At 35.8% G+C, this 12439-nt stretch overlaps 1 protein-coding gene across 1 annotated transcript; it reads right to left on the bottom strand.

Moving 5' to 3' along the window:
- Positions 1 to 4410: 4410 nt before the first annotated feature.
- Positions 4411 to 7736, bottom strand: LOC128218189 (uncharacterized). Its single transcript, XM_052925774.1, has 5 exons — positions 7585 to 7736; positions 7152 to 7283; positions 6598 to 6729; positions 5983 to 6052; positions 4411 to 5277 (listed from the first exon to the last, which is right to left on the bottom strand). Exons 2-5 carry the CDS (start codon positions 7209 to 7211, stop codon positions 4817 to 4819), a joined length of 723 nt encoding a protein of 240 aa, XP_052781734.1. The 5' UTR covers positions 7212 to 7283; positions 7585 to 7736; the 3' UTR covers positions 4411 to 4816.
- Between the last annotated feature and the right edge of the window lie 4703 nt (positions 7737 to 12439).

The following is a 12439-nucleotide window of genomic DNA, read 5'->3' as shown; positions in this document are numbered from 1 at the left end:
TCGGGTCTACGAAAATCGATTTTGGGGCAAAAAAAGTACGGTCAGGGAGTAAAAAGTACGGTCGGTCCGCTGACCAGAAACAAGAACTTTTTTTTGGCCTTACCTTCAAATATACATTCAGATATCTTAAAAATATTACGACTTACATTCAAATATCTTGAAAATATTACAACTTACCTTCAAATATATTTTTTAATTAAAAAAATAAGTGGGGGCTATTTGACCAAAATGGGGGCGTTTTGACCAAATTGGGGGCGTTTTGACCATTTTTTTGCAGTGGTTGCTATTTGACCAAAATGGGGGCTATTAGACTTGGGGGCTATTTGACCAGGTTCCGTCCGAAGTACATGTATGCACCAGTTTATGAATACCACGTACTACCTTCTCCAGAATTCCTTAAAAAGCCATTGAATACCTCATAGCAAAATTTGAATACATCCCCTGAAAACGCCATGCAATACACTTTGAGTTTGGCCATCTTTGCCTAGGCCAATATTGAGTCAACCTGTAGTTTAATTATATCCACTCCACCGTAGGCATGAGACCTGAACAAGGAAAATGTTTTTAAAAAAACATAGTTTCTTAATGACTGTAGCTTAATATTGCTTATTTTTAGAACATCCACTTCGGGAACTGGAGCTCGCAGGTTCAAACGAAGACTTCAATATGTTTTATTTTTCTTTCACAATTATTTTATATAACTTGATACACAACTTAAAATAAACACTTTGAATCTAAAGACTTCTTGATGGACTGAACAAATGGAAACACTCTTATACATCTAAAGGGAGAACACTCAAAAATATATGAAACAGACATTTTGAACAATAGGCCTATATGCTCAAAACAGGGTTTTTTTTACTAAATATTTAAACTATTTATATATATTTCACCTAAATTTATACTAATATAAGTTTTATTTGCAAAATAAATGTATTATTCGGTAGTTATTTGGTATTATCCGGTATTATTCGGTATTATCCGGTATTATTCGGTATTAAGAGTAACCGCATTACACCATTCGGAGCTCCTCGGCCATTTTTTCAAAAACAACTTTGTTGTTTTCGATAAAATGGCCTAGGAGTTCCGAATGCGCATTACACCAGTAGTACTGGGAAATATTGGTACTTCAATAATATCTACGAAAGTTGTCTACCCTTGTAGTATTTATTGATGCGTTATACAAGTCACATGGAGGACCCAAATTGTCTATTTGAAATAAGAACTAGGATAATTATCCCAGACCCCTTGTATGTAAACTAGGATTATTCTCCATGACTACATTGAATGTCAGACTAGGATAATTCTCCCAGACCCCTTGTATGTAAACTAGGATTATTCTCCAAGACTACCTTGAATGTCAGACTAGGATAATTCTCCCAGACCCCTTGTATGTAAACTAGGATTATTCTCCATGACTACATTGAATGCCAGACTGGGATAATTCTCCCAGACCCCTTGTTTGTAAACTAGGATTATTCTACATGACTACCTTGAATGCCAGACTGGGATAATTCTCCCAGACCCCTTGTATGTAAACTAGGATTATTCTCCAAGACTACCTTGAATGTCAGACTAGGATAATTCTCCCAGACCCCTTGTATGTAAACTAGGATTATTCTCCATGACTACATTGAATGCCAGACTGGGATAATTCTCCCAGACCCCTTGTATGTAAACTAGGATTATTCTCCATGACTACATTGAATGCCAGACTGGGATAATTCTCCCAGACCCCTTGTTTGTAAACTAGGATTATTCTACATGACTACCTTGAATGCCAGACTGGGATAATTCTCCCAGACCCCTTGTATGTAAACTAGGATTATTTTCCATGACTACATTGAATGCCAGACTGGGATAATTCTCCCAGACCCCTTGTTTGTAAACTAGGATTATTCTACATGACTACCTTGAATGCCAGACTAGGATAATTCTCCCAGACCCCTTGTATGTAAACTAGGATTATTTTCCATGACTACATTGAATGCCAGACTGGGATAATTCTCCAAGACCCCTTGTATGTCTGACTATGATAAATCTCCCAGAACCCTTGTATGTCAGACTATGATAAATCTCCCAGAACCCTTGTATGTCAGACTATGATAAATCTCCAAGAACCCTTGTATGTCGGACTATGATAAATCTCACAGAACCCTTGTATGTCAGACTATGATAAATCTCCCAGAACCCTTGTATGTCAGACTATGATAAATCTCCCAGAACCCTTGTATGTCAGACTATGATAAATCTCCCAGAACCCTTGTATGTCAGACTATGATAAATCTCCCAGAACCCTTGTACGTCTAACTAGGATAATTCTCCCAGAACCCTTGTATGTCAGACTGGGATTATTCTCCCAGGCCCCTTGTTTGTCAGACTAGAATAATTCTCCCAGACCCTTGTATGTCAGACTAGGTAAATTCCCCCCAAACCCTTGTAGGTAATAATAATACTCTATGTATGTCAGGCTATGATAAATCTCACAGACCCCTGTATGCCAGACTAGGATAATTATCCCAGACCCCCCGTATGTCAGTCTCAGTTAATCTTACAGACCCCTAAATGTTAGACTAGGATATATCTCACAGACCCCCTTGTATGTCAGACAATGATAATTCTCCCAGACCCTGTGTATGTCAGACTAGGATAATTCTCCTAGATCCCCTGTATATCAGACTAAGATAATTCTCCCAGACCCCTGTATGCCAGACTTAGATAATTCTCCCAGACCCTCCTTGTTTGTCAGACTAGGATAATTCTCACAGACCCCCTGTATGTCATACTAAGATAAATCTCCCAGACCCCCTGTATGCCAGACTTAGATAATTCTCCCAGACCCCCTTGTTTGTCAGACTAGGATAAATCTCACAGACCCCCTGTATGTCAGACAATGATAATTCTCCCAGACCCTGTGTATGTCAGACTAGGATAATTCTCCTAGATCCCCTGTATGTCAGACAATGATAATTCTCCCAGACCCTATGTATGTCAGACTAGGATAATTCTCCTAGATCCCCTGTATGTCAGACTAGGATTATTCTCCTAGATCCCCTGTATATCAGACTAAGATAATTCTCCTAGATCCCCTGTATGCCAGACTAGGATAATTCTCCTAGGTCCCCTGTATGTCAGAATAAGATAAATCTCACACACCCCCTGTATGTCATACTTGGATTAATCTCACAGACCCCCTGTATGTCATACTAGGATAAATCTCACAGACCGCCTTGTATGCCAGACTAGCATTTTTCTCACAGACCCCCTTGTATGTCAGACTAGGATAAATCTCACAGACCGCCTCATATGTCAGACTAGGATTAATCTCACACACCCCTTGTATGTCAGACTAAGATAAATCTCACACACCCCCTGTATGTCATACTTGGATTAATCTCACACACACCCTGTATGTCATACTTGGATTAATCCCACACACACACCCTGTATGTCATACTTGGATTAATCTCACACACCCCCTGTATGTCATACTTGGATTAATCTCACACACCCCCCTGTATGTCATACTAGGATAAATCTCACAGACCGCCTTGTATGCCAGACTAGCATTTTTCTCACAGACCCCCCTGTATGTCAGACTAGGATAAATCTCACAGACCGCCTCATATGTCAGACTAGGATTAATCTCACACACCCCTTGTATGTCAGACTAAGATAAATCTCACACACCCCCTGTATGTCATACTTGGATTAATCTCACACACACCCTGTATGTCATACTTGGATTAATCTCACACACCCCCTGTATGTCATACTTGGATTAATCTCACACACCCCCTGTATGTCATACTTGGATTAATCTCACACACACCCCTGTATGTCATACTAGGATAAATCTCACAGACCGCCTTGTATGTCAGACTAAGATTATTCTCACAGTCCTATTGTATGTCAGACTGTCTCTTTTACTCTATGGTCATTTCAAAAACAACAAAAGGATCTCACTGGAAATGTGGAAGTATGGTGTACTTTCACCAGTTATAAACACATGTATTAAGTACATACAATCTGAATAAAATTTCACTGGGTCTGAATAATGCATCAGCTCTTCTTAAGAAGTTTCAGCTCATAATGCCTTTTGAGTATAGTTATTTGATGAAAATTTATAATCTTATATAATACATAATAGCCCCATCTACATGTATCAACAAATATATAGCACAATCGCTTTTAATTAATAATTTTGATTTGCAACGATATCTTCACAAAATAAAAGCTTAATTCCTCAGTTCAAACACAGTTTATATGAATTTGCAATTTTGAAATTCATTTTAATTTGTAACATTGAGATAATATTTAGCTTAAGTTCTTTACCTTACAATATTTTGTCAATTGCATGTTGATAAGATGGCCCCATATTGTATAGCCTAAGTAATGAATCAACTGAGATTGAATATCTTTGCTCCATGATACAGTCATGTAGCTAAGTTTATTGGCTTTCCAAGTATCATTTAAAGAATGCAACATCCGAGCCATTAAGAGTGTAAGACTAAACATAATGTATGATTGTTTTAAATACATTCACATCAGCTTATACATGTATAAAGTTATTATTCAAACATGATATTTTTTTTAAAGGATAATTAAACTAAGATTGTGTAAAGATTTCGGATTACAGACTAAATTTAGTTAAACAAAGAAGGAGTAAAATCAGGATCGAAAAATAATTTCGAAATAGCGATAATTTTGGATAAAAGGTGTTCGGAAAAGCGGTGTTCAACTGTAATTGTGTGAAATTAGTCTAGTACACTGGTGACACATCTTCATTAATATTTATCACACAACAGATGACAACTCAAATATCACTCGCAATATTATCTGTATTGTCTCCTTCATCCCATTTATCAAATAGTTCAACATATTCAAACTTCTCTTTTCCTTGACTTCTCCTATTGAGAGTTTCACTTAATCTATCAACAGTTACCCTTTCCATTCTTTTGACTGACTCTGGATCAGGACCTTGTTTCACATTAGCAGTGTCTTTATCAGTATCAATGTCTGATCCTTCTTCACTACCTTCAATCCCCTTTTCACCATCTGTCTCCACAACAACAGCACCTTCAGCTATAAGTCTACTCATTTCCTCATCTAATCGTTCTTTATTCTCCTCAGCAAACTTCCCTTCAACTTCTATAGTTTTCACCTCTGCTTCTACTAATCTTTCTTCAGCTTTCTCCGTTTTGATCTTCACCTCTCTCAGAATTATGTTTGCTTTGTTCAACCTTTCTGATGCACTGCTTGCTACGATTTCTGAACCTACAACACAATTCAATAGTTAAGTTAAAGCATATTTAGTTGTAAGGACATTTTAGAATAAAAAATATACATTCAAATTATGAATGTATTGCCTTTCTACTGTACTTTCTCCACTGTTATACATCAAAACATTTTTGCTGATAAACATTTAGCTCCATGTGGGCACTATATACACAGGCCTGGTTTCTTAAGAATGGTATTTTGAAAAAGCCCCAAAATGCATTTAAATCAGAAGGGGTAGGGGGTATATGATTCATGTAAAAATATAAGCCAGACCTTTTTTATAACATTGTTTTATTTGAGTGTGTGCGTGTTGATGCCTATTCCAATAGACTTGTCCTTAGTGCATCATGCATTAAAAAAAAAGCTAGAGAGCATGCCCCCAAGCACCCTAGCAAACCAGGCCTGAATGCCAAGCTGGTCTAACTACGCCCCTGCTTTCAGTTTATAAAAACAAGTATAGAATATCTTCATGTATTACAGTAACCAGATTATACCTGATTAAAATAATGACACTGAAAAGTATATATTCAGGGATTTTATGAAATGTGAAGTCTCTAAATATATATGTAAATGTTCAACTATTGTAAAAATTCAAATGTATAAGAATATAATAAATATTGAGAATAAGAATATAAATATTTATTTAGAGTCACAAAACTTCTTCAGCAATAAGAGCATTAGTAGATGAGACCGTTCATGTACCTGTCATGTATGTTAGTTCAGCAGCTGATTCCACAAATCTTTCTGCACATCTCTGTACTTGGTACAGGTCCTGTGAAATTTATGTCACATTATGTACGGGTAAGTCATTGTAGGAGTAAATTCAATACACAATACATGTATCTGCTGAAATGCACAAGTCTTGGGACAATATAAATGTAGTGTGGGTGTACTAAGACAAAACCACTCTAATGCTACAGGCCTCGATGGGGCTGTATCATCAAAAATCATTGGAGAAATGTTGTGCATACATGTAGGAGAGATTTTCAACAGTAGTATCTCTCCTTCTTCTTGATGAAACACTCCCCTGCAGATGTATACAGTACATTGTCTGGCATTGTACAGTAGAAAACTGCAATGACCTTCAGATTTTTTGGGGCCTATAAATTTGATTATTCCACAGTTATTACTTACCGGTATGTTTAAAAATAGTTTCTTGTACATCATAATTTCTTTAGAACTCATTCTTTACTTAGAATTCAGAAACACTGATACCAGTAAGTGATTGTGCTCATGATACTCATTAAAGACTATTGTTCCAGAAAAAACACATATATTTTTCGAAAAAATTATTGACCATATTAAATGAACACCTACGTCTCTTTTCCTCCTTTTCCGTTTGACCATGTCCCTTCCCTGCAGTATGAGGTCCCAAAGCCTAGCCTCCTCTGTTGGATCTCCCAGCACCTGTAGCTTGAGTTCCATCATGAAGATCACAGCTTCAATAGCCTACCAGAATAGAAAAAAAAACAAAAACAAAAAAAAACATACAAAGTGTTTTAGGAGATCTAAATATATAATAACCCTACATGTAAAAGGTGTTATTTTTATCTTTATAAATAGTGAAATAAATTGATAATGAACTGTATAATTGTACATTTTCCGCTTAAGGGTATAAAAACACATGCACATGTACATTGACTTAAGTCCATATCTTTAGGCATAAGATAAAATTATTAATAAAGGCCGTAACTACACAGCCAATAGGGAATTTATGCATGTACATGTATGCAAACATGTAAAAGTAAATAAGACATCATATTGAACAACACATATAAATTCCTGTTTGAAAGGGCTGAACTGTCAACATCCATTAAAACTAAAAGCATATGTGAAATGAATTATTAGCTAAAATCGTATCATTATAGTACCTCTTGATATTCTTTTTCTGCCTGTTGAAGTGCCAATGTTGTCTGAGATAAGACACCCATAGCATTTTCTGCTGCAAGAAGACTGGAGGACTTGATAAGGAATTCCCTTGAAAGGGTCCTTGGGTCAGGTTCCTTAACAATAAAAAATGACACGTAAACAGTATCTGAATCCTTAAACAATAAAACAAAAATAAAAAAACCCTGTTTAAATAAAAAAACTGTTTATATATACATACAACAATAATTTTTCAAACAATTATAGTGTCAGCTTTTACAGTGACGTGGTTGTCGTGTTGAAAAGCATGAGCATACACTCATATAATATTGCTTTTAAAACAGATTCATGCAGCATCAACAATATCCCGTATGCTTAGCTGTCACATAGTCCCAGACAATATAATATCCGAAATACTATGCAAGTTGTCACAATTACCTCAAGATCTATCTTTGTGTCACATGACAGCTTGAGAAAAAATGCAGGAGAGATTAGTCCCAAACAAACTTTAGTTCTTGGGACTCTACTTATACTGAATGACGTAAAACGTCGAAATATATTGAACTTTTTACGTATTTGGCAAAATGCTGTCCGGGCCGCCATGTTTAATCGATTTTATTGAAAAAAAATCGAATGCACTCTTCTGTTTCTCTCCACACGCTCTCTGTCGATGCTAACTATTTTCTTCTTTTTTCTCTCTTTTAACCTACACAATTTGATCTTATATGATCGGCTGCAAAGCTGAAATGATCAGAAAACACAAGGAGCATGAAATAAACTCATGCAATGACCTTGAACAGTGGAAATGATGAGCTAATGAACGGATATACTAAAGTTGTGGTGGGTGGGGAACGTTTTCCTGCACTTTTTAAAGTGCAGTGAGATGCTTCGCTTGCTTCAATATATGAGTTCATAATTCGCTGATCCACCTTTGGAATTGAGTTAACGTTTGGTTTCTATTGGCAGTGACCTTTAAAGTTATGGTTATATTGAACGTTCAATTTCATTCGAGTTCGGTGTGCCCGCCTGGAGTGTCTATCAAAAGCCCCCCCTATCAAAAGCCCCCCGTTCAAAAGCCCCCCCGTTCAAAAGCCCCCCCGTTCAAAAGCCCCCCCGTTCAAAAGCCCCCCCTCAATATAATTTTGTTCCATAAGTTTAAACCAATTGAAGAATGTTGTCATATTTTATTGAGTAGATCCAGATCAGACATTTTAACCCTATTTTACGTTAATTTCCTGCACTAATTCGATAAATTAGGCTACTTTAGTGCTTTAGTGCTTTCGGGTCAATTTTTTGTTGGAAATCTTATTCCTGACGAAACACCAAGTAGAATTCAAAGATGTAACTTTAATAAATTGTAGTTAATTCTTTAATTATAATTAGCAGGTTAGCATGGCCATGTTTGTAATTAAATAATTGGTACATCAATAGCAGATCAAAGAAACAATCAATATCATTATCTGACACAGCTAACAACATAAAATCATAAAACAGCAATTATTCAAAGCTTAGTTAACACATTCATCACTGATTATTGAAATAATTGATACCTCATGAATATTTATTAGCTAAAATGTCAATCGTAATTAATGATAAAATATTGCCAAATTGAGTAAACCAATCGCCTAAAAAATGACAATAAAACAAATATATTTTTTATTGCTTCGAAGAAAATTGCTTGAAAATTTAAAAGTAAAAAAGTACTGTACATGTTATACATTAATTAACGGTATTGAACAGTTTTGTAAACTTTATTTTTTTAGTGGGGGGGCTTTTGAACCACTTGCCCATTTTGAGGGGGGGCTTTTGAACGGGGGGCTTTTGATAGGGGGGCTTTTGATAGGGGGGCTTTTGATAGGGGGGGCTTTTGAGTGTACCCCGCCTGCTCAACTCCCCCCCCCCCTCCGGCCACACGCACACACACACACACACACACACAAACACAATCAATAATTATAATGAACTGGTTCGTGTGACCTCGTATACAAATAATTTTATACCCTTATGAAAACTTGGTTGGTCACGTTGTAACCTGTCGATCAGTCCATACTTGTAGTCTAAAATAAGAGACGTGTTATACGGATTTGCCATATCAAAATTCCGTCAACGTACAATTATTTGGACTATCAATACTTGATGTGTATCATGTACAGATTCAAATAGATTGTGTGCTTTAAATTGAGTTATTTCGTAACCATTTTGTACCTCCGATATTTGGTCATTTCGTACCCTACCTATAATCATTTCGTACCCTATATTGTATTTATATTGAAAAACTGTAATGGGTTGAAGAATGGCTGAATTAGTTTACATATATATGAAAAAATAATAAACTAATACCAGTATTCTGATTTAATAAATAGATTCTTTAATGAGGTGCCAATCATGGTGCAAAACAACTTTAATTTGATCAGTCGGACGGGTTTAAAATAACAATCAAGACGTGTGAACTTATTTGTGGTGTCACTTGTTTAATTTTCTTTCATTGATACTTTTGACATGACAATTTTGTTTCGGTGCCTCTAAGGGGAATAAAGCATTATTCAAATGTTAAAAAGTTAACGCTTATTAATTATAGCTATAATTTGTTCGGTCAGTCAGGTTCAGTGACCAACAATAGGTTAAAGAGTTATGCAGCAACAAAATATGTTTCAAAGCATACGAAGTAAAACATTAAATATATGCTTTCCGGTGGTTTATAAAGATTTATCAGTGAAATAAAAATTTCATTGTTTTGAAATTTAAGCCCATTCTCACATCCAGATCAAACATCAGCGCGCACAAGGCTGGGACACAATTTTCAACGACGTTCTTTTCGCATACAGTTTGGCGCGCTTTTCTGAAACCTACAATAAAATGCCATTTTATATCCTTTCTAGCATATTCTAAATACAAGATAAGAGTTTGCTTGAAAGTCAGGTTAAACTCATAATGATTAAGCCTTGTAATAAATGCTTGCATATCTGCAATTACATTGGTTGAAGATGAAGGTTGTATTCTGAACATTGTGAAAGAACATAAGTATGCATTTACATGCAGCTCCTTTAGCCACTTCTCCGCCGACCGTCCACCCTTGCAATAATGGCCCACTTCTAAGATCATGCTGCTGATCAAAGTCCCTGGTCCTCTACTTGTTTTGTTTTTCCAGCCTCTTGTCACTCACTTGGTAATGCAATGATTAGACATACTTTAATTGTCGTATTTTTTCTAAACTTTTGTCAGTTTATTGCTAAATATAACATGGTTTTGCTCCAAACTATCTAGAACAACCTCATTCTTGAATTATAACCGTGAGTAAAAATTGTTTTAGGAAAGTCATGTACAGGTACAAGTACCACATTTAACCTCCAAAAGGGTACTAAACTTGGAACAATTGATAGTGGCAAATATGGTTAGATCGAGGAAAAATCCCCCCCCCCCCCAAAAAAAAAAATAAATAAATAAATAAATAAAAAAAAAAAATAACCTCCAAATATCCACAAAGACGTGTTAATTATTTTGATTCATTGTTTATTTCAAATGCGCCTATGTAGCAGAGCCAAAGTTAAAGCTGCAGGAAGTAATTAAACTCGCCCGTTTTCCCGTTGAGAAGAACAATGAACATTAGCTGACGCTTCTACAGGTACACTGGGGATTTATTTTACAGACATATAAAATATGTGAACATAGCCTTGGTTATTTCGTTATATTCGTGTGTTGTTTTCACTTATTTTAATAATTTATTGAATATTAAGACTTGCCAATATCGGGTTGGGCGTTTTCTTCAATGTCGGATCAAAAAGATGTATTGTTATGTACAGTACGTATGAATCATTATTTATTTTGAGCCCATCTGATTTGTAGTGAGCATCTTTGAATCATTTCGACTGGCTTAAACCTATCCGATCTTACGCTCACATCGAGTGCCCAGCGCTGCTTTTATTAGGCCAAAAAAAAAAATACCTGTGTTTACGGTAACATGGCGGAAAAAATAGGTTCGGTCGGGATTTTTTTTTCTGTTGCATCAAATCAATTATATCATATCTAAGCTTACCATAATTAACAAAAAGTCAGAAAAAAACAGCATTGTTTAAAGTCTGAAATCATTTCCTTACCTTCAACTATCGTATTTTGCACATGAAATTTGGTGTTTATTTTGTATACTGCTAGTAGAATACTCCTTTATACGACGCGATCGATTGTGAGAAGAAATCCAGCACTTCAATTTCTACAAATCTATGATGATGTTCTAGCGAAACAGTTATTTATCAACTAAATGTGTTAATTTGCTTGAAGAAAATCGCCGATTTGCTTGTCAACTGTTAGCTCTCTTATGTGGAGGTTGGTTAATAATAGAACAAGTAAACGCGGATATGGATTTATATTACGTATCTTATTTTATCATTTATCATTTATCATTATTCTCGTAACAATTAAAGTTTCATTCATATTCGTAGTGAATTCAAACATTTCGGTCATTTTTTAAGATTCCTAGACGACGATTGTTGATTATTATACTTTTTCGATCGTATGGTATTTTCTTACCAGCCTAGACGAAATCCTGGCAATCAGATGGTATCATACGGTATCCGATCGACCGATTTAAATACAAACCATAACCACGCGCCTTTGATCTTATTACCGCTCGTGCTCTGACGTCACAAACTGTACCGTTTGATCTGCAGCCGACACATTCCTATAAATGTGTTGTTATAACTTCCGCAGGTTTTTGTTTGGATTTCAGTTGATGGGACTTAAATTAATCGGAATAAATAAACATTGAAAACTGCGGACAAATTAATGTAACGATTAATCTCTCTCTCTCTATCTCTGTTTCGTATATTCTTGTGTAGTGCTTGACTAAATGACTAAGGCATTATTACTGCAAGATGTACGAGTACGTTGACATGGAACAGACCTGCATGCCAACAGATCAATTATGAATGCCTCCTTTAAAGGTATTGCGAATATTAATGACGAAAATAAGCAACTAAATGGACAGTCTATGCAGATTTTCCCAAAACATTTTGCTCGACTCAGAATTTATAACACGCACTCCGGTAGACTTTTGATTTTTTTGGCGTAATGAAATATTAGATTATAGTGGAACATGGGCGATGCTAGGAACTGTTTTTCGAGAGAAAAAAATCAAAACTTAACACACTATTTTAAGTGCTTACTGTCAAAATAATGTGACATGTGCTCGCTGCCTCTGATGCTTTGACTCGAATATTATTTTGCAATAAGGAATGTACTAAGTCAATGAGTCCACGCGTGTTTGCAGAAAACAAATTTCCAAGCAAATAAACAAACA

The sequence above is a fragment of the Mya arenaria genome, chromosome 14 (genome assembly GCF_026914265.1).
Source record: "Mya arenaria isolate MELC-2E11 chromosome 14, ASM2691426v1".
NCBI lineage: Eukaryota > Metazoa > Mollusca > Bivalvia > Myida > Myidae > Mya > Mya arenaria.
This window is presented reverse-complemented; position numbering and strand designations above follow the sequence as displayed.

Coding starts and splice junctions, on each gene's coding strand:
- LOC128218189 (XM_052925774.1), bottom strand. CDS start 7,211: ATGGGTGTCTTATCTCAGACAACATTGGCACTTCAACAGGCAGAAAAA. Junction 6,730..7,151: donor CAGAAAAAGAATATCAAGAG/GTACTATAATGA, acceptor CTATTCTGGTAG/GCTATTGAAGCTGTGATCTT. Junction 5,278..5,982: donor TGAACTAACATACATGACAG/GTACATGAACGG, acceptor ATTGTGTTGTAG/GTTCAGAAATCGTAGCAAGC.